This window comes from Mustela nivalis (assembly GCF_964662115.1).
Source record: "Mustela nivalis genome assembly, chromosome: 8".
NCBI classification, from domain to species: domain Eukaryota; kingdom Metazoa; phylum Chordata; class Mammalia; order Carnivora; family Mustelidae; genus Mustela; species Mustela nivalis.
The window spans coordinates 123248852-123274457 of NC_139027.1; the positions used below are offsets into that span (position 1 = coordinate 123248852).

Genomic DNA, 25606 nt, shown 5'->3' on the forward strand with positions numbered 1-25606 from the left:
TTAGATGGTATCTGTCCACCTTCTGAGGGGTGCACATCAGAAGGACCCCCTGCGGGCATTTTCTTCTCCAGGCCTGTGGGGTGAGGGAGAGGGTGGAGGTCTTTTCAGAAGTTGAGATCCTGCTGTGTGATCTTAGGCCACCCCTGTCCTTCTCTGAGCCTCCTTTTCCTGGTCTGCTCTTTGAGCAGTAGGATGTGCGGTTCTGCCCCAGTCCCTCCTTGTCCCCATCACTATAACGCCTCCCTTGGAAGGTTTAGCTCCTTCGCTTTTGTCTGTCTTTCTCACCACAGTGGTCAGCGTCTAGCAGATGCTCAGCTAAGCTTAGTGGAAGGAACCAACGAAAGTGCAATTGAGTGAATACCCAGGTCTTTCCTATCTCCAGGTCTTCGAGTGCACGGCTCCCTTGGCCCAGGAACATTGTTCCCAGTCATCTCTGCTTGTGGAACTCCTTCTCATTCTTGAAGTCCTTCTCAAATGCTGCCTCTCTCAGTCCGAGAGGATGGCCAGTGCTCTGCACGTGTGGTCCGAGGCCCCCTGCTGCCACCTGGTACCGTCCACCTTGGTGTAGAGGGTGACCTATTAATAAACAATAAGGACCGTGCCCCGAATGGGCACCAGGCACAGCAGAGAGCCCTGTGCATGGGCTGTCTTATTTGTCCCTTCGCAACAACCTTGAAGGCTGATACGATTATCCCTCTCTTTGCAGAACATAAGCTCAGAGAAGCGAGGGGACTTTGCCAGCTATGAGAGAGAGAGCACCAGGATTCGAGACCAGGTAAGCCTGTGGTTTTTCCTGAAAGGAAAAGAAAAAGCACACACACACACACACACCCACACACACACACAGTAAAAAAAAAAAAAAAATTCAAAGTTCAAAGGAAGACAGGGAAAAACCTTTCTTGGACCCAGGTCTCCTTGCCAGAGACAACCATTGGGAGGGGTTCTGGTGTGTCCTTTCAGGGAGATGGAGAGGTGTGAATAAACGTGTAACACACACATACACACACGTAGCCTGTGGTATTACTTTTTTCTTGACGGCATACATTGGGGATTTTTGGGTGCTGCTTTCTTTTTTATGGTTGCTTAGTCTTCGTTGTGTGGTTGAAGACCATGCTTTATTTAATTCGTGAAGAATACTTTGGTTGTTTCCAGTCTCTTCTTACAGACAGTTCAGTGATGGAGACCCTCAGTCATACACTTAGTATCCATGTGGGACGATTCCTTGAGGATTGATCCTAAAATGTGGGGTGAGAGGGTGTATGCAGTCATAATTTTTTTTTTTTTAAGATTTTAATTATTTATTTATTTGACAGGCAGAGATTACAAGTAGGCAGAGAAGCAGGCAGAGAGAGAGAGAGGGAAGCAGGCTCCCCAATGAGCAGAGAACCCGATGTGGGACTCGATCCCAGGACCCTGAGATCATGACCCGAGCCGAAGGCAGCGGCTTAACCCACTGAGCCACCCAGGCGCCCTGCAGTCATAATTTTGATGGCGATTGTTAGATGGTCCTTCCGGTGGGTTGTGTTGATGCCCACCCCCATCCCCTGGTCTTTCTTCCCTCTCACCAGGTGGGTTGCTGTAGAATTTTGGGGTCTTTGGCAATCTAATAGTTGAACAGTGGCCCTCTGCTGTAGTGTTTTGTCTTTAAATATCACAGCTTTACTGAGATATAACTCACATATCAAACAATTCAAACATTTAAAATGTACTGTTTAATGGTTTTTGGTATACTCACAGAGTTGTGTAACTATCACCACAATCAATTTTAGAACATTTTCATCACCCCAGAAAGAAGCTGTGTTTCCATTAGTCACTCCCCACTCCCCCTCAGATGTTCCTCCTCTAGCTCCAGGCAACAACCAATCTTTCTGTTTCTATAGATTTGCCGATTCTGGACCTTTTCTATAAATGTGGTCTTTTGTGTCTAGCTTCTTTCACTTAGCATCATGTTTTTAAGGTTCATCCGTGTCATAGCATGTTATCAGTACCTCATTCCTTTTTCTTGCCAAATAATATTCCATTGTCTGGATATAGTGGCCACATTTTATTTGTCCATTCGTCAGCTGCTGCACATATGGTGGTTTCCATTTTTTGACTATTACGAATAATGATGTTATAAATATTTGCGTACAGGTTTTTATGTGAAGGTTTTCTTTTCTCTTGGGTGCATACCTAGAGCAGACCTTCTGAATCATAATGGTAACTCTATGTTTAATCTTTTGAGGAAATACCAGGCTGTTTTCCAAAGTAGCAACACCACTGTACATTCCCATCAGCCACGTTTCCAACAACTTCCAGTTATCTTTTTAATTATAGCCTTCCTACTGGGTGTGAAGGGGTAGCTCATTGTGGTTTTGATTTGCATCTCTTTTATGACTAATAACGTTGAACATCTTTTATATAGTTATTGCCCATTTGTAGTTCCCCTTTGGAGAATCAGATCCTTTGCCCATTTTTTAAAATTATGTCATGTGTCTTTTTGTTGTTGAGTTGTAAGTGTTCTTTATATATCCTAGGTATAGATCCCTCATCACAGATAAGATTTGCAAGTATTTTCTCCCATTCTGTGAATTCTTTTTACCTCCTTGATGGTGTCCTTTGGACACAAAGCTTTTTAATTTTGGTGGCATCCAGTTTATCCATTTTTTCTTTTGTTGCTAATGCTCGGGGTATCATATCTAGGAAATACAAGGCCATGAAACGTATACATAGATTTTCTTATAAGATTTTTTTTCAGCTTTACTTTGCGTATTTAGGTTCATGATCCATTTTGAGTTAATTTTTGGTGAAGGCTTCCACATTTTGCTTGTGCATATCCTGTGTTTCCTGCACCATTTGTTGAAAAAGACTGTATTTTCTCTGTTGTGTGGTGTCGGCACTCTTGCCAAAACTCAATTCCCTATAAATGTGAGGGTTTATTTCTGTCCCTCAATTCTCTCCCATGGATTTATACATCTGTCTTCATGCTAGTACCATGGTGTTATTGACTGATTGATTTGACTGATTGATTGTAATCTCTACCCCCAACGTGGGGCCCTAACACACCATGAGAGATCAAGAGTTGTGTGCTCTGCCATCTGAGTCAGCCTGGTGTCCCCATGGTGTCTTGATTACTGGAGCTTCACCCCAACTTTTGAAATTGAGAGGAATGAGCCCTTAAGCTTTGTTTCTCTTTTTCAAGATTGTTTTTGCTATTCTGGGTCCCTTGACCTTCCATATGAATTTTAGGATCAGTTTGTCAATTTTTGCCAAGAAGATAGATGGGATTTCGATAGGGATTATGTTGAGTCAGTAGATGAATTTGGGGAATATTGCCACTGTAACTGTGTTTAGACTTCTAGTCCATGAACGTGGGATGTCTTTCCACTTATTTAAATTTTCTTTAATTTCTTTCAACAGTTTTTGAAGTTTTTTAGAGTGTAAATTTTGTACTTCTTTGGTTACTCTTATTCCTAAGTGTTCCTTTGATATTGTAGATTGTTCTCTTAATTTTATTTTTGGATTATTCATTGCTAGTGTTTAGAAATATAATTTATTTGTTATATATTGATCTTATACCTTGCAACCTTGCTGAACTTGTTTATTCTGATAATTTTTTATAGGAATCCTTAGGAATTTCTGTATACAAGATCATGTCTTCTGCAAACAGAGATAGCTATACTTCTTCCTTTCTAATCTGGTTGCCTTTTATTTCATCTTCTTCTCTATTGCCCTGCCTGGGCAGTGTTAGTACAGTGTTAAAGAGAAGTTGTAGGAGTGGACATCCTTATGTTATTCCTGATCTTAGGGGGAAGGCATTCAGCAATTCACCTTTAAGTATGATGTTAGAGAGAGTTTTTTGCAGAAGCCCTTAATCAGATTAAGGAAATTCCAGGGAATTTGTTGAGTGTTTTTATCATGAAAGAGTGTTGGATTTTATTAAATACCTTTTCTGCATCTATTGAGATTATTGTGTTTTTTGTCCTTTATTCTATTTGGTATGGCATATTACATTAATTAGTTTTTAGGCATTTAAACCAACGTTGTATTCTGGTCATGATGTATAATTCTTTTTATGTGTTGATGAATCCAGTTTTTTAGTATTTTGTTAAAATAGTATTTTGTTAAAAGACTTTTATATCTTATATTCATAAGAGATAGCAGTCTGTAGTTGTCTCCCCCCCTTTTTTTTTATATGATGTCTTTGTCTGGTTTTGGTAATAGGGTGCTGTTCCTAGTAAAGACTTGGTATATTAATTCTTCTTTAACTGTTTGGTAGAATTCACCAGTGAACCCATCTGGGCCTGGGTCTTTATTTGTAAGATGTTTTAAGATTATTCATTCAATCTCTTTACTTGTTTTAGCTTTATTCAGATTTCCTATTTCTTCTTAATTTTGGTAGTTTGGTAGTTTGTGTTTTTTTAGGAGTTTGTCCCTTTCATCTGAATTATCTTATTTGTTGGAGTAGTTATAGCATGCCCTTATAACTTTCTTTATTTCCATAAGGTTTATAGTATTGTTCTCTCTTTTGTTTCTGATTTTAGTAATTTGAGTCTTCTCTCTGATTTTCTTGTTCAGTGAAGCTAAAGATTTGTCAATTTTGTCAATTTTTTTTTAAAGGATTTTATTTATTTATTTGACAGACAGAGATCACAAGTAGGCAGAGAGGCAGGCAGAAAGGGCGGGGGGAAGCAGGCTCCCTGCTGAGCAGAGAGCCTGATGTGAGGCTCAATCTCATAACCCTGGGATCATGACCTGAGCTGAAGGCAGAGACTTTAACCTACTGAGCCACGAAGGCGCCCCATTTTTGTCGATCTTTTTAAAGAACCAACCTTTAGTTTTGTTGATTTTCTCTGTTGTTTTTTTATTTTCTATGCCCTTAATTTCTTTTCTTTTTCTTTTCTTTTTTTTTAAATATTTTTTTTGTTTTTTAATAAACATATAATGTATTATTAGCCCCAGGGGTACAGGTCTGTGAATCACCAGGTTTACATACTTCACCACACTCACCATAGCACAAACCCTCCCCAATGTCCATAACCCCACCACCCTCTCCCTAGGGCCCACCCCCCTCCCCCAGACCCCCGGCAACCCTCAGTTTATTTTGTGAGATTAAGAGTCTCTTATCGTTTGTCTCCCTCCCGATCCCATCTTGTTTCGTTTATTCTTTCCCTACGCCCCAAACCCCCAATGTTGCATCACCACTTCCTCTTATCAGGGAGATCATATGATAGTTGTCTTTCTCCAATTGACTTATATCGCTAAGCATAACACCCTCAGTTCTATACACGTCGTCGCAAATTATGCCCTTAATTTCTGCCCTAATCTTTATTTCCCTCCTTTTACTTGCTTTAGGGTTAATTTGCTTTTCTTTTGCTATTGTGTGAAGGTGGAAGGTTAGGTTATTGGTTTGCAATCTTTCCTCTTTTTCATTTATTTTTTCTTTCTTCTTCTTTAAAATAGGCAATTATAGCTATAAGTTAAGCTTTAAGTTCTACTTTTACTACATCCCATACATTTTGATATGTTGTGTCTTCATCTTCATTCACCTCAAAGCATTTTCTATTGTTTTGATGATTTTGATTCATTGGTTATTGAGGAGTGTGTTAATTTTTACATATTTGTAATTCCTGTTATTGATTTCTTAATTAATCATATTTTGGTTGGAAACATACTTTTTATGATTTCACCCCTTTTGAATTTATTAAGGCTTAATGACTTAGAATATGGTCTGTCTCAGGGAATGTTCCGTGTGCCATTTGCCCTTGAGAAGAATGTGTATTCTGCTGTGGTTGGGGAAATTGTGTACTTTTAATTTGCATAATCTTATAAGTGAGGTGAGTGTCTTGTCATATGTTGAAGAGCCATTTCATTTGCTATAGACTATTATTACTTTTTCTTATTTTGTGGAGTTTATTATATATAAAGGGGATAACCCTTGTCTCTCATATGAGTGACACATATTTTTCTTAGTTTGTTTCTTGCCTTTTGCATTTGTTTATATTTATTGAGCCCTGCAGACATTTTAGATTTTTATGTAGATAGATATATCATTTTAAGAACGATTTTTAGGTTTTGTCCTGTATTAAGAAATGTGTTCCCGATTTTGAGATTAGAAAATTTATTCTCTGTCCCCCTTTCTAAGCTTTTTGGTTTTATTTTTGTGTGTTTTAAATCTGATTGATCTGGAATTTATAGGGATATGGAGTAGGTTTAAAACCCAACTTTGTTTCCCAATGGCAGGTCATTGATCTAAGCTCGATCTTAAAAATAATCTACCATTTTTTGCACCAGCATGAAATGCCACTTTCGTTATGTGTTAAATCCCTGTAGGTTTTGGGAAATTTTTGGACCCCCCCCCATTCTGTTGCATTGATTTTCCTGTTTTTGTGCTGATAGGACAGAGCTTTTTTTTTTTTTTTTAAATTTTATTTATTTATTTGACAGACAGAGAGAGAGAGAGAGATGGCAAGAGAGGGAACACAAGCAGAGGAGTGGGAGAGGGAGAAGCAGGCTTCCCATAGAGCAGGGAGCCCAATGTGGGGCTCTAACCCAGGACCCTGGGATCATGACCTGAGCTGAAGGCTCAGATGCCCACCCAGATGCCCCGACGCAGTTTTAATTACAGTAATTTTCACTACCTGGTCGGGCTGTTTCCCCGCCATTACTGTTTTTAGGATTTTTCTGGCTACATTTACTTTTAGTTGTAACTTTAAAATTGATATACCTAGATTAAAAAAAAAAAAACCCTGTTGGGGTTTTTATTGGGATCACATTCAACTGTGAGATAAATTTAGGACGAATCGATATTTTCATAATGCTAAGCTTTCTTTGATTTTCTTTTCTTTTTTAAAAGAGATTTTATTTGTTAATTTATTTGAGAGAGAGTGAGCGTACGAGTGTGAGGTGGGAGAGGGGCCGTGGGAGACGGTGGGGGGCGGTGTGGAGAATCCTCTAGCAGAGCCTGATGCTCTGATGCGGGCTTGATTTCATGATCCTGAGATCATGACCTGAGCTAAAATCAAGACTACCTTGCTTTTATTTTCTGATTGCTGCTGGTGTATAGATACATTGTTGATTTGGCGGTGTTAACTTTTAATTTCCTTCCACTTTACTTAATTTGCTCTTTGCTTCATAGTTGTGCAGCAGATTCTCTTAGATTTCTCAGGCCTGCGCTGATAACATCTGCAAATGATGATCCTTGTCTTCTCTTTTCTAATTTCATTTTATTACTTCCATTTCTTATTCTTAGCTCACTGGATTGGCAAGGATCTCAGAGCAAGGTTAACTAGTGGGCATGCTCGTCTTTCTTGGACTTTTTCCCCGTGAAGTGGCTTTTCTAGGCCTGGGCTCCTAATGAACCCCAACAGATAGTCCCTCCACGGCTGTGCACTGAGCTTGGCACGTAGTAGGAATCTGGGAAGCCTTTGCCTCATTGCAAGAGTGATTACAAAAGATCAAGGATCTGGGGTGCCTGGGTGCCTCAGTCAGTTGAGCGTCTGACTCTTAATTTTGGTCTAGGTCCTGATCTCAGGTTTGTAAGATTGAGCTGCATCTGGGGCTCTGTGCTCAGGGTGGAGTCTGCTTGTCCCTCTCCCTCTGCTCCTCCCCTCGCTCAAGTGCACGTTCTCTCTCTAAAATAAATATGTAAATAAAACCTTTAAAAAAAAAAAGAGCAAGGATCTAAAAAAGGTCTTGCACAGTAATGATGATGGTAGCTAATATTTATGGAGCACTTCCTATCTGCTAGGCCCTCTATAAGTATTATCTCTATGTTTTCTTTCTTTCTTTTTTTTTTTTTTAAGATTTTTAAAATTTACTTGACAGAGAAAGAGATCACAAGTAGGCAGAGAGGCAGGCAGAGAGAGTGGGGGAAGCAGGCTCCCTGCTGGGCAGAGAGCCTGTTGTGGGGCTTGATTCCAGGACCCTAGGATCATGACCTGAGCTGAAGGCAGAGGCTTTAACCCACTGAGCCACCCAGGTGCCCCACCTCTATGTTTTTCTTACAATAAGACTAGTTATGTGGGAACAATTACACTGATTCCCATTTTTGAGAAGGGGTAGACTGAGGCCCCTTGGGGCTGCCTGGCTAGAAATTGGCAAGCTGGACTTGAACCTGGCATTCTAGCTCTAAGCCTGGAGTTTTGTGATGCTTCTGTTTTCCTGGAAGGTCCAGAGTTATGGTCAGTGATGTCAGAGGTTGGCCTCTGAGCCCTGTGTTGCTTCTGTGTGGGGGAGGCGGAGCTGGTGGAGTGGTGGGTGCACCTGGCAATGGGGGCTGTCTGCATGGTGGGGGGTGTCCCCCAGAGGTGCCTTCTGATGCCACTCTTCTAGACCTCGAGCGTCCCAGCCCTGGTACACTCACTTGCTGTGTGGCCTCAGGAAAGGTTTGGCTTCTCTGAACCGTGGTTCCATCTGTTAAGTGGGCACAGTTACAGTCCCTACTTCCTTGTGCTGTCAGGACACTCACGTAAAGTTCTCAGCTCTATGCTTGGCATTCAAGGCCTTGACACCTAACACCTATCTCCTCTTATTCCCTGCCAGGTTACTAATGACAGAAAACACCGCTGTGAGCTGTTTCTTAAGCACTTGTTCTGTGCCTGGCACATGGCCTCTCTCGTTTGAGTCTCTGATGTTAGGTGTACTATCATCCCCATTGTAAAGATAAGGAAGCTGAGGCGCAAAGTGACTTGCTCAAGATTTTGCTAGTAAGCAGTGGAGGCAGGATTTGAACCCAGGCCTGACTGGATTCCTTACTCTCAAGTCCTAATCCCCCGGCCTCCCTCTGCCCTTAGAAGAAGTGGAGGTGATTCTCTTCAGAGTAGGGGAGGAAGGGGCGGGTATGCTGGGAGCGAACAGCAGTTTATTGTCCACACTCCTCTGGATGTTGTAAGGGTCTGTTTGCCTGGGGAGGGGGCACGGGCAGGTCAGGAGGGAAGGGAGAGTATGGTGCCCCCCAGCGGAGGGGTCATGGGAGAGCACAACAGCACCAACTGCAGGGCCTGGTGGACCCCGGAGAGCAGTTTGGGCCTCGTCCAGAGGGGAGTCATGGGAAGCTCTTCAGTGTGTGTGTGTGTGTGTGTGTGTGTGTGTGTGTGTGTGTGTCTGATTAAAAAACAATTCTTGACAATGTCAATTCTAAATGTCACATGATATGATATAAAGTAAAAAAGGCATTTTCCTCTCCCTGTCCCATACCTTTTGGATGAAATACTGTGAATTGGAATCCTTCCAGAATTTTCTCTGCACTTTGGACAGTAGACACACATGCTCTCGCAACCACACATACACACGCACATGCCAGCTTCCTTTCTAGAACCACAGTAACTCATGCCTACTCCACGCCAGCACAGCACTAAGCCCATGGTAAGCACCAGCTTGTTTAGTCCTCTGACTGACGCTGGGACGTAGGGATTGTTGTTGTCCCCCCTTTTCCAGTTGAGGAAACAAGTCCTGAGAGGCCCAGAGGACATTCAGCACTGGCTGATTTCTTCCTCTGGCGACGCTGTGCTCCGGCTCCGGCTGGTTAGCTGTGTGACTGTCCCCGCGGTGCACAGGCGTCATTTGCTCACCCGGCCCCCCTCTCATGAGCACATAGACCATTTCCGGTTTTCCGTGGAGCGCGCCAAACAGAGGAGGCCCCCGTTGTCCACGTGGTTTACAGAGATGCCCCTGGCTGCAGGAGGCTGGGTGCACCTGCTGGCCGGACTCCAGTGTCCAGGCCCTGGAAGACACGTGCCCCGCCCAGGGGACCAGTGTGGGACTGGGGGAGGGAGATGTTTGAGGAAGACTTGGGGACTTGGGAGAACCAGCACGGAGATGGTGACACGGGCCGTGGGGCTAGAGCTGCAGCCTTATGGGGAGACGCCAAGTCAGTTGGGGACCCCTGGAGCGTGAAGGGCTGGGGTGGTGCGGGGGAAGTGCTGCTGGCCGGCTGGGGGCTGCGGTCGGGAGCCTGAGGTTAGGAGTGGCTCCCTGGAGGAAAGGGGCCTCCTTCCTCTGGGAACCTCAGGCACCCCAGCGTGGAGGCCTCACCACTTCCCCTGGACCTGCCAAGGGTCTATCTGTACCTCAGAGTGTGCAAGTGGCGGAAGAGATGTGGGGATTGGTTCTTCTCCAATAGGCAAGTCATGGTGACTTGGAGTTTGGGCCCCAGAACCAAAAGGCCAGGAGACAGGGTCCTGCCTTAAGAAAGGAGCCTGGGGGCGCCTGGGTGGCTCAGTGGGTTAAAGCTTCTGCCTTTGGCTTGGGTTGTGATCCCAGGGTCCTGGGATTGAGCCCCGTATCGGGCTCTCTGCTCAGCGGGGAGCCTGCTTCCCTTCCTCTCTCTCTGCCTGCCTCTCTGCCTGCTTGTGGTCTCTGTCTGTCAAATAAATAAATAAAATATTAAAAAAAAAAAAAAAGGAGCCTGGGGTCTGAGAGGGTGGTCTCTCCCGAGGTCACACAGCACAGCAGCAGCCCTGCAAGGACTAGATGCCACCTGAAATATGCCTGTCCTTCCTTGAGGACACTCTGCTTTGTCAAAGCTGGAACTTCTGGCTTTTTCCAGGAGAACAGGCTGGGCTGTTCTCCCATGCTTCATCCGCCAAGGGCATCTGGCTAGTTTCACGGGAGAGATGTCCTGAGGGCGAGGTAGGCCCACAAGTCCCCTCAGCAGACCCCATGAGCAGCCCCTGATTCCTGCCTGCCCAGTGTGTTTCCTTGTCCCCTCTCACCCTCGAGGGATGACCTCTCACAAGTTCTTCAAACTCCCTGTGCCTTAGTCTGCACATGGGTAAAACAAGAACACAGCTAGTATCTACCTTCTAGGTTATCATGAGAATCGGACGAATGAGGATTTGTAGACTGCTTGGAGCAAGGCCTCGCCCAGGTCCAGGCCCTGGGAGTGTTTGAATATCCAGGAGTGATACTTGGTGTCCACAGTGTGGCATTGTAGGAACAAAGCAGGAGGCAAATCGTATCTGTGCTCATTTCGTCTTTTGTCTGGTCTGCAGATATTTCCAGAACAATTAGTAGATGCCAGGACCGTCCTGGACCCTGGGGAGGTGGAGGTGGGTATGACCCAGGCCTGCCTCCAGGGAGCATGGGCAAGGGCACTAGATGGAGCCCTGTTTTGTTTACCATCATACAATCCCATGATGCCCAGCTGCTTGTCTTCCGGAGCAGGGCCAGCAACATGCCGCTCTGTCCTGAGTGTGTTCCGTATGCCTTCCTCGCTGGTTCTCCCAGCAGCCCTGTGGCATGTGCACTGCTGTTCTCCCCAACTGACAGAGGAGGAAACTGATGCACAGGGTCCCATGCTGGGGTGGCAGGGCCAGGATTCAAACACTCTGGTACTGTAGCTCTTAACCACCACATGCCTGCCTCTCCACAAACACGTGTTACTTAGATAATCAGATTTAACCACAAAGACCAAAAACAAACAGAACAGAAACCCCACAAACTGAAAAGCGTTGCAACCGGAGACCAGGCCAAAAGCTGGGTCTTTAAAAGCTCTCTCATATTTTTTCTGGGTCTTAAAAGCTCTCTCATACTTTTTCTGAGTGCCCTACTGGGAGTGGTATTGGTCAGTGTAAGAGTTTGGGACCAAGAGCTGTCTTTTTTCCCTCAACCCCTCCCAAGAGGGAACATGCATTTTCTAGGTGCTGGGTGGGGGCAGTTCTCAAGGTCCAGGCCTGGCTCTCCCTCTTTTGCCATAGCACACCAACCAATGACTCTGTCTCCTTTCCTTGATTACCTCCAGTGACAGGGGGCTTACCCTTCATCATTTAGTTCATTCTAAAGAAAGTTCAGGCTCCTAGAGAGTTCTATCACTTAAAAACTTTTGAAAATTATAACTAAAAAATATACTCTTTATTTGCTCTGAGAGTCCCACAAACAAGTGTTCTGCTAGTGCATGTGTCCTTGGACACAAGGCCTGGCCAGTTCACCTTTGTGTCCCTCTGTTAACTGGCATATCACCTGCTGCATGGTCAGGGCTGTGAATGCTGTACCAGGGAGCCATTGGGTAGGGGATGCCGTGGTTGGGGCCCAGCTTTCATCAAGCCTGGGGCTGCGGGAAACTGGGTCAGTAGGACCCATGGGACATGGGCTATATGAGTGCTCATATGACCCCTGTGGATTGGGTTGCCATAGAAATTGGTCTTTGTCCCCAGGCCTGTTTGCCAGTCCCTCAGGAGGCCCTGGTGATCCCTGGGGCTGTTGAGCAGGTCTCCTCCTGGCCTCTCCAGCCCCACATTCTCAGAGTTGGATGGTCCCCGGGGAGCAGGCTGGCTGTGCCCACATTGTGCAGCCTGGAAGCCTGAGGCATGGGGGGTACAGGAACTGGCTAAGGTTCCCGTAGGGAGGAGATCTTGCAGACCTGGGCTCGGTGCTCAGGGCCAGTGATCTTGCCTAAGGCCTCAACCAGTCAAGAGCACTTGCCTGGGGTATCTGGGTGGCTCAGTGGGTTAAATCCTATGCCCTCGACTCAGGTCCTGATCCCAGGGTCCTGGGATTGAGCTCTGCTCAGCAGGGAGCCTGCTTCCCTTCCTCTGTCTCTGCCTGCCTTTCTGCCTAACTCTCTGCCTACTTGTGGTCTCTGTCTGTCAAATAAATAAATAAAATCTTAAAAAAAAAAAAAAAAGAGTACTTTTCCCCACCCACGGTTTCCCAGAGGAAATTCTGGACTCATTCCAGGGCCTCCAACATTTCTTGGAGAATATTCCAAACCCACCTTGCCGGTATGTCCGGAACTACACAGTAGCAGTCATAGCTGATGTGGTAGGGTGACTTGCCTCAATCACTTATGAGGCACCCAGATGACCCTATCATTTCCAGATGAAGAAATAGGGCACAGAGAGGTTAAGTCATTTGCCTGAGGTCACACAGCCAATTAGGGGTAAAGGTGGGATCTGAGTTTGGGGAGTCTGGCCCCAGAGCCCACCCTTAACCACCGTGTCATACCCTGCCTTCTCATGTTCATAACAGGCTTTGGGAGGGTTGAAGGAAGAGAAGGTCTGAGAAGTTCTTAGCATTGGAACTTTTGGAGTCAGAGCCTGATAAAGTGTGATCCAAGAGTCAGAGCCATGGAGATTTCTCTTTCTAATCATATCCGCACAACAGCCCTGAGAAGTCTGCTTTATCCTTGTTTTGCAGATGAAGACGTTGAGGCCCAAAGAGGGGAAGTGAGTTGCTTAGGGTCACATAACGGGGAGAAGTGGAGCAGGGCCTCTAGTCCAAGACCTCTGACTCCACACCTGGTGTTCTTGCTGAGCCCTCAGGCTGCTTCCCAGATCCTCTGGGACAGCCGCTGCCGTCCACCAGGTGAGGCAATGATGCATCAGAGCTGCAAGATGAGGGAGGAGGGAGGGGTGGTCTTGATGGTTGGGAAGACCCTGGCCAGGCCCACTGGGAATTGGGGCCAACCAGGATCTATGGATTGGGAAGTAGGAGGCAAAAGGGGGTGGCACGGCGGTGGGCACCACTGAAGAGTTTTCAGTTTGCTTTTTTTTGAGCCACGTGTTACCAAGGAGAGGTACAAAAGTCAGGGGGACTTAGGCCAGAAAGGATTTGGGGAACACTTCCCAAGGAGGTGACTTTTGAGCTGAGAACTGAAGGAGGCATGAGTTATTCTAGTGAAGTGGTCACGGAACAGCATTCAGGCAGAGGGAACAGCATGTGCAAAGGCCCCATGGCTGGGGTGAGCCCCCAAACATCTCTCCTTCTTCCAGCTTCCGGCTGTATCCCTGCCTTGGTTGCAGCTTTTAGCACCTTTCACCCTGGCGTGAAACCATTTCAGTCAGTCGTGTGTTTGCTCGGCAAACTCTCAGTGAACCCTCTCCCATGTGTTGTGTGCATGGGAGATAGACATGACTCAGATACTATCCTGGCCCATGACGGACAGAAACTGACTCGGGGGGAGGTGGGGGAGGTTAGGGCTTCTGATTATGAGTCATTTCTGCTGTGCTTGGCCATGTACCAAGGAAGCCATTTATGGGTTCCATCTCTATCCCCACTTTACAGATTAAGAAACTGAGGCTCTGAAAGTCTAACTTACCCAAAGAAGCCAGTACCCTTCTTTGGGCCTCAGTGTCCTCATCTGTAGAATGGGTAGGGGAGTGGAGACTGTCTAAAGGGCCCAGGCCCAGCGTTCTTCACCCCAACATGCTTTCTCCTCTCCAGCCAGGACCATGGGCAGCAACAAGAGCAAGCCCAAGGATGCCAGCCAACGGCGCCGCAGCCTGGAGCCCGCTGAGAACACCCACGGTGGCGGCGGGGGCGCCTTCCCCACCTCACAGACACCCAGCAAGCCAGCCTCCGCTGATGGACACCGAGGCCCCAGTACGGCCTTCCCCTCCGCAGCTGCTGAGCCCAAGCTGTTTGGGGGCTTCAACTCCTCAGACACAGTCACCTCCCCGCAGAGGGCGGGGCCGCTGGCTGGTCAGTGGGCCTTGGGAGTGTGGGCGCCTGTGGGCGGGGCCTTTCCGGGCTGCTGCTTCTCTCAATGAAGGGGAAGAGTCTGTGGGTTTCTTGGGTTTGGGGACTGTTGGGGGTTTCCTGGAGGTTGTGGGTGGGAAAGGGCTTTAGAAACTGGAAAGTGTGGTGCACATCCATTGTCTTTGAGGTCGAATCTGGAGTAGAATATAAAGGGGTCTAGAGATATGGGACTTTAGTGGGGGAACTGAGGCCCAGAGGTTCAGGGGGCTGTTTGCCCAGGGCAGCGTGGGGACTGGGTCTGAGGCTTTGCTTTTTGCTTTTGTCAGCCCAGAGATGGGTCAGGTGAGAAGGCCTTGGGTGGCAGAGGGGGCAGGGAAGACTAGGTAGGAGTTCTTGGTCCCTGGTGGGGGTGGCAGGGGCGGCCTAACTCAGTGATGCGCCTCTGCGCCCTCTGCTGGCGCTTCAGGGGTATGGCAGCCCCAGGCAAGGGATGCTTAAAGATGACGATGCGGTCCCAGAGATGGACAAAGAGTCATACACAGTCAGCAACTCCTGAGATTCCTATGCAGACACTTAAACAAGCTGGGCTGGAGACACCATCATAGATACTCACAGACACACCGTGTATCTAGAGACCCACTTCGGGACACTTGGCGGGGCGCAGACACACAACTATGCAGACATAAGCAAATAGAAACACACATGCACAATAACCCCATACTCCCAGATCAAGACACACACAGGGTGCAGACACAGGCTCAGCTAGCCACACCGTCCCTGACACCTAGAAGTTCCCAATGAATACACTTGCAGTGAGAACATACACGTGCACAGACACAGGGTCACTCACGGATGCCTTAGACACAGACACATCCCCGAGTGAGACAGACAGACCCACAAGCACACCCATTCCTTCGTGGTGCCCCTTCTGCATGCTGGGGACATGGCAGTATGCAGATCATGGGGGAGAAAAACAGAGCAAGGCTTGGAAAATGAGTAGGGTGTTCGAAGGTGGGGCTGCTGGGAAGGAGCCAAAAGGGCAGGGAGGGGTTTGGGGGGAGGTGTGTGGGGTGAAGGTTGTGGCTAAAATGGGGGACAGAGACGGGCTCTTGGAGGGGATAGTACCTGGAGCCAAGATCCCCCCAGATACATTGAGACACCCAGTCACATGGAGAAACAGAATAACCCAGCCAGGGGCAGACTCCTTTATTCACTGGTTCATTCATTCACCCATGGTTGCTTCTTGAGCACCTACTGTGTGCCAGGCTCTGGGAACAACACAAAGGGGCCTGTGATTGGGGGCTGCAGAGACTGCAAGGAAGCTGGGCACTCCCCTGAAGCCGACACTTAGGATCAACCTAGAGCCCACTGGGGACATTCACGTGTGAAGAGATACACACACATTCTGTGTGCCCCCACGGGGGTTCCCAGACACATGCGCACGGGCGGACACGCTGCAGGCCCAACCCCTGGAAGGGTGACTGCGCCTCTGGGCTGGGCTGTGGTGGTTGTGGGAGACCCTCCTGTCCAGCCCTCTCAGGCCGTTCTGACACATCCCACCCGTCTCTGCAGGTGGAGTGACCACCTTTGTGGCCCTCTATGACTATGAGTCTCGGACAGAGACCGACTTGTCCTTCAAGAAAGGGGAGCGGCTCCAGATTGTCAACAACACGTAAGTGACCCCCTTCCCCGCCTCCCCTTGGGACTCTATCCCCTGGACCTAGTCTTGGGCCGGAGCCACTTCTGAGCATCCCAGAGCCAGGGGCAGCGTGATGGGCAGTGGGCCTGGCTAGTGTCAGGGCTGGCCGAGGTCCAGGGAACCATCCTGGGCTGATGGGAGATGAGACAGGTAGTGCTGGTCAGAGCTCCCAGGGCAAAGGATCCAGGCTCAGTAACTCAATACAGCATAGCGTCCCAGACTTAAAGAGGGGCATACAGTCAGGGCAGGACGGGGCCCAGGACCCAGGACTGCAGAAAACAGAGCCTCAAGCTGGAGGCTGTGCCCTCAGTGGTGCCCTCTTTAGGGACCTGGGGTTGGAGGGCCTGGACAGGCTGGTTGAGCAGGAGTCTCTAGCTGTAGGGGGTGAGGCCCAGATTGGGAGGGGGCAGGGACTGCATACTGGGCGCTCAGCGTGAAGGGGTTATAACGGGGCATCGGGATGAGACGGTGGGATGGAGTGTGGACGTCCGGTTCACCTCCAGAGACTCCACCCTTGGGGTGGGACATCCTAGGGCCAGGCCGGCTCTGGGGCCCCTGTGGGCAGGGGAGCAGAGGCAGTGGTGAGGGAACTTGTGAGGCGTGGGTAGGGCTCTAGCCACAGGGTGGGGGTCAATCCTCTCCCTTTTCCCCTCTCCTTTCCCTGTCAGGAGCATACTGGGGTTGGAGTGCAATGCCTGTCTTGCGGGGGTACAGGCTCTGGGCCATGTGTCCAGTGGGGAGGGGTGGGGAGCAGCACAGTGAGGCAGGGTCGCTCCTGCAGGCACTGCCAGTTTAGGGGGCAGAGCTCAGCACCTGCTGCATTCCTGCCCTTGGCAGGGCCTTGTGTACCCCCACATCCCATTGGACCCCCCCCAATTCCTGGCTCCTGCTTGCTCCCTCCAGCCCCCTCTCAGCTTCTCCCTCTCTCTGCTTCTCTCTCGCTGGCCCTTAGGAGGAAGGTGGATGTCAGGTGTGTACACATTTCATAGGCGGCGGGCTGGGATCGGGGGGCTTCGCTGGTCGGGGGGGGTGGTGGTGCTGCTGTCTGCATGTGTCTCCACTGCATGTTCCTGCCTGCGGATTCTGGCTGCCCGGGCTGGCCCCCTCCAGCTTCCCCAGCTGAGGCCCTCCTTCCAGCCAGTGTGACCAGATCCTGACCTTGACCCTGGGCTGAGGCTGGGGAGGGTCTTGCCATCCTCCTGTCACTCCCTGCATCATGCCTCCTCCCCATCCACCTTCCTGCTAGCCTGCCCACTCTCCATCCTGCCGAGTCGGCCTGCGCTGAGGGCCAGCTGCATGCAGGGTCCGGTGCTGGCCCGGTGAGGTCTGTGGGGAGAAGGGACCTTCCCAGAGCCCGCCTGGCTCGGGGAGGTTGGTGCCCAGCTCCAGTCCAGACCCAGTGACAGGCGGAGGGCAGGGCCAGGGTCTGCTCGGGCATATGGTCCCTGCTATGTGCCCCCCACTGTAGCGGGGACTGCAGGGACTAGAAGGTTCAAGCAAGTCCTCGAAGGAAAGACAGTGATGGTCTGTGGCTGGTAGAAGTGGTGGAATGCAGTCCCTCTCAGAAAGGCAGCTTGTGGGAGGGTGTGGGGCTGGGAGGGGTGGGATACCCTTAGGCGTGTGGAAAGGCCAGAAGGTGCTAGGGATAGCGTAGACTTGGTCCTTTAGCATCCTCAAAGGCCTGGCTAACAAGGCTGGACATCAGCAGCTCTGAGTGTGTCTTGCTCATTCATGCCTCCGACTCTTGTGCATGCTGTTCCCTCTGCCTGAAACACCTTTCTCCCGTCTCTGCCTGGCAAACTCCTATTCATCCTTCAAGATCCAGCTCCGGATGGCCTTCTCTGTGAGGCAAAAGGGAAAAGAGGTGCCAGGTGCTGTGCCAGGCGTTTCTACCCATGTCCTTGTATTTACTCCTCGATGCAATCCTGCCAGGGCTCTGGTGACGGGGGAGGGGCTGTCTCCATTTTGCAAGTGAGGAAACTGAGGCTCAGAGATGTGAAGGCCCTTGACCAAGGTCACACAGCTAGCAGGTGGCAAAGCCGGGATGGGAACTTGGGTAGCAGCTCTCTCCCCATCTTTCCGCCCCTCGTGTGTTGGAGTCCTGGTGCTCCTTGGTGCCCGGGCAGTTCCAGCAGTTTGCATCGGCCTCCCCAAGACTGGGAGCTCCTGGGGGGCTGCTCTCAGGTCTGTCACCTTCGTGGGTTCCCAGATCACCTGTTGCTCAGCACCGTGGGGGCTGCCTCCCTGGACTTGACGAGCAAGATGACGACTAGGATTCATCCCCCATTTCCTGTGCCCCGTGTGCCAGCCTGGTGTCGTGGGTTCCCTGGAAACTCTGATTTGCTTTCTTTTGTGCAGGAGGAAACTGAGGCCCCGGGAGGTGAGGTGACTTGTTCGAGGTCGCACAGTTGGTGGTGGCAGAGCTGGGAGGAGCGGGCAGGTCCTCCTACCCACGGCCCTTGAAGAAGGGGCTCCTTAGCAGCCCAAGGACCCTGGGAGGGGGGGAGGAAAGGGCCCTGCAGGGGTGTCTGCTTCCGGGGAATCTCTCCCCGCAGTGATGGGAAGGGCACTTCAGGCTGGGGCCACAGCTTGAGCAACCAGGGTATGGTGGGGGGAAGGCTCTGGAAGCTTTGGTTCTGCCTCTTTCACCTAGAGCCAGAGGGCTGTCCTCTCCTGTCCTTTGGTGCTTTCCCGCCCTTCTTTCTGCTTTCCAAGTAGGGCTGAGGGTGTTGGGCCAGGCCTGGGGCCACAAGTGGTTGAGTCCTGTCCGTGGGAAGTCCTTGCATGGTAGTGAGGCGCCGTGACAGGAGAGGGGGACCGGTGCTCAGCCACCCCTTTGCCTGAGAAGTCAAGTGGTGGTGGGGTTGGGACAACAGAGGAAGGGGAGGGATGGGGAGCCTTTAGTGACAGATGAATCACCCAGATTTGAGGTGTTCAGGCCTCATAGCCACCCAGGCACTATGCTGCATGTCCTTCCCCCATTGTTGCCCAGCGCCCATGGTTTATTCCCACTCTTGCCACCAGCGCTGCCCGGCCCGGTCTGAGTGAGGGACTTCCTGAGGCTGGCCAGTGGCTAGACTGGCTGTTGGGGACAGGAGAGCTTAAGGACTAGTCTGCCTGTCATTAGGGTTTGGCCAAGGCTTACTGGGCCTGGGTCCTCACAGTAGCCAGCCTAGGGACCCTGCTCCCTGGATCTTAACGCCTAATGGCCCTGGGTCGCAGAATCCCACGTGCTATGTGGCCTGGATCGGAGGAAGCCCACGGGGGTCTGACGTCTGACTGTACCGGACCCCCAGCACTGGTGTCTGAGTCTCTAGGAGTCGGGGCCCTTCAGGTTCCGACTCTGGGTTGTTCCCTAAACTGCCGTTTCCTCCGACCCAGACTCCAGCAGCTTCTTTGGGGGAGTCATCCAGCAGGCTCCGATGTCTCCCCCCTTCTTCTGGGCACTCCAGTTCCACTTCCCACCCTGAGGCAGGGGATAGGTTTTCATCCTCCCCACACAGCCTCCCCTGGCCTCAGCCTGCCGCCGCCCTGCTGACCATGGGCCCGGGCCTCAGGGAGCCCTGGCTTGCCCACAGTCCCCAAAGTGCTTGTCTGATCAGTCCCAACAACCCAAGGGAGTTAAATGTAAGTGTCCAAACCAGAGTAACTTCCCAGGTTCTGAAGCTGCCATACCCCCGATCCACACGCCAGCCTGGCTGGCTGAAGGATTAGGGTCTGAAAAGAAGATCCTGAGGCTCAGAGAGGTGAGGTCGGTTGTCTGAGGTCACACAGCTAGTGAACAGTAGCTGGGAGCTAAAACTGTAGCTGGAGGACCCCGATCCAGTACTTTTCTGCCAGCCACCTGTGGCAGGAAATGTGTTTTATTTCCTTCCTTCCCTTCTTCCAGTCCGTCTGATAAGGACCAGGACCCCGGGGAAGGCACTGCCTGTAGTAAGTCTGCTCAGCCTGATAGATTACTTCCAATTGTGGGCTCAGGTTGGTGTCCCTGCGGGACTGGCCCCATTTGGGAAGCTGTGGGGCCCTTCGTGTGGGACCCAAGGCGGGCTTGAGCCTCCCAGACCACTGACATAGGAAGATGTGTCTGCACAGGCTCCATTTCACAGGGAAGCCTAGATGACAACCACACTAATGACCCTCGTTGACCCGAAGCCCAGCTCGAGGCTGACGTATTTATACGCTTTGTCTGCAAGGGAGATTCTGCGGCTATTATTCTCTCTTTATAGACGAGGACATTAAGACCCAGAGAAGGTAGGGTCCTTGCCCAAAGTCAAACAGCAAATCCTTAGTGGAGATGGGGACGGAGCGGGTTTGGTTTTTTATTTATTTATTTAATTAGTTAAATTTGCTGCTTCGGTTTTTAAAAACATTTCGGAGAGTGGGGAGGGGTGCCACAGAGACACGGATTTCACTGTTTTTCTTTTTAAAGCCAAATCAAGATACTATCAGCTCATGTATGTTGAGCCCTTACTGTGTGCCAGACCCTGTGCTGATATTTTATATCCTTGGAGGGAGGCGTTGAGTGTCTCCATCCTATAGGTGAGGAAATGGAGGCACGGCCAAGGTCACATAGCTTGTAGGGGGTGAACAGGATGGTGCCCAGCATGGTCTGACTCTTGGAGCTCAAGCTCTTAGACGCCTCTCACGCTGGGGCCAGGTCAGAGTTGGACCTTGGGTCCGTTGTGAGATCGTGCTGCACCTCACCCTGCCTTGTGAGCTAAATAAAACCCCAAGCCTGGACTTGAAACCCCAAACTCATGTGGGCTGATGTCAGCTGGAGGATCTGCTGGCTGGGGTTGAAGTCTGGGTAATGCCAGCAAGATTGACCCTGCCTGCCTCGCCTCTTGATTGTGCTTGGCTGGCCTCTGTGCCCCTTGTTCCTTGTCGGCCTGCCAATCCGAGGGCATGGATGGAGGCTCCCTAGAGGCTGGCCACTTTGCAGACTTTGGCTTAGTCAATCTGTCTCGTTTGGTAGCCTCTGACCTAGACCTTGGCCCAGTTTCCTGCCCCAGCCCTGCTGCCTCCTCCTCTTCTAGCTTCCCCTGGCTCTCCTGAGGGTCTCTGAGCTTCTGAGTGGCCTGGGGAAGCTGCAGGTGTCCCGGGAGGCCTGCTGTGTGCCTGGCTGTGGGCACTCGGGGACCTAGTTCTCACCCTTGCCCTGCCACTGATTTGCTGTGTGGCTTTCGGCAAATCCCTACCCCTCTCTATGCTTTATTTTCTCATTGGTGAAATGAAGGCTTTGACTGGAAGATCTCAGCTATTCCCTGCGACTTGAGTTCTTGCTTTGTAGCTTTGGGCAAGTCTTTGCCCAACTCTGTGCCCCAGTTTCCCCACAAAGAAAGTATTAGGTTACTCCAGCCTGGGTGCTGGGTGGCTTTGGGCTGGTCCCTTGACATCTCTGAGACACAGTTACCTCATCTGGGGGCTGAAGCCTGCCTTCCTCACAGGGTGGCCTTGAGAATCACATGGGGCAGACATATGTGGACACCCCTGGGTGTTTGTACAACAGGGAGATGGCTGGTTGTCCTGGGCTTCCAATGCCACCTCTCTCCAGAGCCTCCCCTCCAGCAGAGACCACCATGTGAGCTCGTGCCCCTGTCTGAGCGTGCGTGCAGCAATTAACACGGCTGAGTGTTCCTCATGGCCCTGGTCACACTCCCTTTGCTGTCCGGAAGGCACCCTCAACCCTCTGCTTCAGCCTCGAGCCATCCCCACTGAGCCCCCAGGTCTTGGTGCTCACCTGTACTCTGACAGGTCTTTGGAGAGCTCTCCTAGCCTGCTTTCTCCTTGCCTCGACTTCTCAATCTTCATAATGGGCTGAAGACTATGACAGAGGCAGCTCAGAAGAACCAGGAGCCAGGGATCCGGGTTCAAGTCCAGACTATGCAACTGTGGGCAAGGACCTCTTCCTCTGGGCCTTGGCAGTGAGGAAGGGGGAGCATATCCCATTGGCTATGTGTCTTCTCAGGGTCATGGTCATGGTGAGGTCCAACGGCAGCCTTGGAGCGAGAAGCTCCGCAGGCTCTCAGGTCCCGCCGTACCCTGTAGAGGAAGGTTCCTTCTGACCTGGGAGTCAGGATCCTGGGCCTGGCTGTGTGACCTTGAGCAGAGGCCTTTGCTTCTCTGGCCTGTCTTCCCATCTGCACGGTGGGAATGGAAGGGGGCTGAGCCCTATTCCCCACTGGCAGCCTTTCCCGTTGGCCTCCCCTCACTCACTCCCTCTGGACCCGTCCCTGTCCCCTTTGGTTGCTTTTGGATGTGAGGCCTCTGTGGCTGCCCCGCCTTGTCCCCGGTCTGCTCTCCTGCTCTCTTCCTTACTCTTTCTGCCTCTCTCTCTCACCACCCCCATCTCTGCCTCTTCTTTCCTATTGGGCTCTCGCTTTCTCCTCTCTCCTCTGTGTCTCTGGACCCCCGCTCCAGCCAGACCTGGTTCACATTCAGATGGCTGCAAAGGTACTTTGCCCCCTCCCCACTCCCACCCAGGCCCAGGGGACCCGACCCTTGTGGGGAGCTCCTCTGCCCCTGTCCCCATCTCCTCCTCGTGGGACAATTAGTGTAGAAGTGCCCTGGGCATTGGGGCTCTGCCACCTCAGCCCCTCTGACATGACTCTGTGTGACTCTGGGCAAGCCCCAGCCCCCTTTGGCCTCAGTTTCCCCTGTAGACAGGTAGGCTGCAGGGGGAGGCCTGTAGCTTTCAGCCGAGGAGCCCCTTAGGGATGGCCAGCGGTTTGTGACAAAAGGCAAGCATTGTTCTAGTTGATGGGGTTAGCGCCTGGATTGTCACCAGTCCCCCAAAGGGCCATCCCCTACCTCCACCCAGGTCTCATCTGCTTCCAAATCTCAGGGCTTGGGAAGGCTTTGAAGATCTGACTTGATATCTGTCTTAGGCAGGAATCATCTCTCCTGTTACAACTTGCTTGCTTCCCAGAGACAGGGAGCTCCCTCCTTCATTCCCGAGACAGCTCCTGGCATCTGGAGACGGCTTGTTCTAGCTGAAGGGAAGCAAATTACTTCCCATCCCAGGACTCTGCCCCTGTGAATTTAGGTCTCAGGCTGACCTTGGTCAGTCCTGCTATAGTCCTGGACGAAGTCCGTCTGAGTCAGCTTGGGCCAAGAGGCATCTGGGCTGGGGAGAGAAAGAATCCCAGGCTTGGCCTGGAAGCACGAGAGCTCAAGCTGGCCCTGCAGCTCCCAGTGCCTCACTTGGCCTTGGGGACCCCCAGCACAGCACCTGTGAAGACTGTAGCATTGCGGCCCCCCACTGATGGCTCCTTCTCCTCTGCTCCTTCCCTTTCCCCCTCCTTAGAGAGGGAGATTGGTGGCTGGCCCACTCGCTCAGCACGGGACAGACGGGTTACATCCCCAGCAACTATGTGGCGCCCTCCGACTCTATCCAGGCTGAAGAGTGAGTATGCAACCTGGACTCCTGCCCGCCCCCCATCTGCTGGTTGGGAGCTTCTCTCCCGGGCTGCAGTGGGTGGTCTGGTTGCCTTGGGCCCCAGTCACATCCTATAGAAAGGCGCAGTCGGGCTATGGAAGCCAAAGTCACCAACGCCGCCTTCCTTCCCCCTGCCCCAGGTGGTACTTTGGCAAGATCACCAGACGGGAGTCAGAGCGGTTACTGCTCAATGCGGAGAACCCAAGAGGGACCTTCCTGGTGCGAGAAAGTGAGACCACGAAAGGTAGGAACGCTCCTGCTGGCCACTGGGAATGGAGTCTTTTGTGGGTTTTTTGAGCTGGGTATTGTGGAGTGAATAGGAGGTTGGTACCTGGAGTAGAGTAGGAAGAGCCCTCCAGGAGGAGAAAGTGGCAGGAGAGGCAGGGAGCTACAGCTGAGGAACACTGAGCTAGCTGGGGGTGGCCAGAGATGCGGCAAACGATGATACTTAGCCTATGTGGCCTCAGTTTCCTCAGATGACGTATGGGTGCAGGTTGTCGAGGGGCCTGAGGGTCCTGCAGCAAAAGACTTGTTCCCTGGGTGGGTGCTGATGAAGTAGGCCCCTCTTGGTCTCCTTCTCCAGAGGCTTCTAGAGCTGGACTAGGTTCTAGGAGCCGGCTTTGACCTTCCGTGGCAGTCCGGGTCCCTGTTCCCCTTCTGTCCCTCCCCCAGCCAGAGAACACGGGTCACCCTCTTTCTCTTTAGCCCCTTGGCCAATGGGTTGCTTGTGACCCAGCTGCGTGGAAACAAAGCTGGGCCACGTCGTGTGGGCTTAGGGTTCCGTGGGACATGGGAAGCAGGGCCTCCTGCTACGTGTGTGCACATGTGAGCAGCTGTGTGGCCGTGCAGGCCATGTGTGAGTCCATGTGTGTGTGCATGTGGAGGGGGATTTGTCTGGGTGCTGTTGTGTGGGAATGGATTGTTGTGGGTTTGCCTTTGTGCCTGGGGGCCTGGGGAGTGTGTCCCTGCATGAGCGTGGGGCCGCTGGGTGTGGGCATGCCTGTGTGTGTGCACAGACACACGTGGGCAGGACTTGCCTTTCAGCTCAGGCCACGGGCATCCATGTGTACGTGGCCTGGGCCATCTGTTAGTTATGGTTGCCCGATGCAGGCTCTAGAGACCTGGTTGCTGTCTTGTGTGCATGACTTGCTGGGTGACCTGAAGCAAGCTGCTTTCCCTCTCTGGTCTCATTTTCCCCTTTTTTATACTGGAGATGGTAAGCTGCACCTGTGCATTACCCAGAGCGCCATGGGCTGTGGGGAGCTGTACCCCACCTTCGGGAATGGGCTTTCTCTGGCTGTTGAAGACTCAATCCCAGGGCTCTCTTGGACTCTGGTTAACAGAGGCTCCTAGCCAGGCCTGCTAGGCAGGAGGAAAATTTCCCAGCCAAAAGCTTTTCCAGGCTCAAGAGAGGCAGGGAGGGGGTCACCAGGGATGGCCCCTCAGCCTTGGTAGCATGTAGGTTACACCTAGTGTGTGGCTTCCTGCCCATGCCACAGCCTCAGCCAACCACCTGCTCCTGCCTGAGCCTGGGGTCCAGGAAGGTGTGGGGCCCAGAGTTCTCCCATGGGAGGGGAAGCAGGTAAGCCAGGGACACACAGCCACTAGGGCCTACTGGCACATAGTAGGTGCTCAATAAATGTAGGCTCCTGGCAAACAATTATTGAGCACCTACTATGTGCCTGGCCCTCTCACATGTGGTCTCAGATCTTCCTGGCATCCGAGGGAGTCGCCCTGTTGTGCAGAGGAGGAAACTGAGCCCCAGAGCGGGCAGGTGACTTGTACAGGTCACACAGTTGGGATATACATTCAGTCTTGGAGGTCTTGCCAGGGTCAGGAATGCCTGGGGAGGGTCTCTGATCAGGGCCCCTTGGCTCACTGGGTCTCGCCTTGATGGTTGCCCCGGGGCTGGGTGCTCAGAGAGAGGGCAGGCCAGACCTGGCTTGGCCCGGGGCTGGGGCTGCCGCTCTGGCCTCCCAGTCCTCCAGTGCTGGGCAGGCCCAGAAGGGCACTTGGTCCTGTGGCCTGGAGGGGTGGTGGGGGTGCTGGGCGTGGGGGTCACTGCTCCTCTC

At 51.3% G+C, this 25606-nt stretch overlaps 1 protein-coding gene across 5 annotated transcripts in view; it reads left to right on the top strand.

Moving 5' to 3' along the window:
- SRC (SRC proto-oncogene, non-receptor tyrosine kinase) overlaps positions 1-25606 on the top strand; it is a 50969-nt gene that overhangs the window by 16925 nt on the left and 8438 nt on the right. Inside the window, exons 2-9 of one of the 5 annotated variants that reach the window (XM_082746305.1) lie at positions 707-775; positions 13117-13284; positions 14143-14400; positions 15970-16069; positions 17049-17066; positions 22517-22549; positions 23403-23501; positions 23675-23778. In XM_082746305.1, the coding sequence (XP_082602431.1) occupies positions 14151-14400; positions 15970-16069; positions 17049-17066; positions 22517-22549; positions 23403-23501; positions 23675-23778 (604 nt within the window). In that variant the 5' untranslated portion in view covers positions 707-775; positions 13117-13284; positions 14143-14150. The remainder of the gene's footprint in view (positions 1-706; positions 776-13116; positions 13285-14142; positions 14401-15969; positions 16070-17048; positions 17067-22516; positions 22550-23402; positions 23502-23674; positions 23779-25606) is intronic. The other 4 variants (XM_082746306.1, XM_082746307.1, XM_082746308.1 and 1 more) reach the window with 4 other exon arrangements.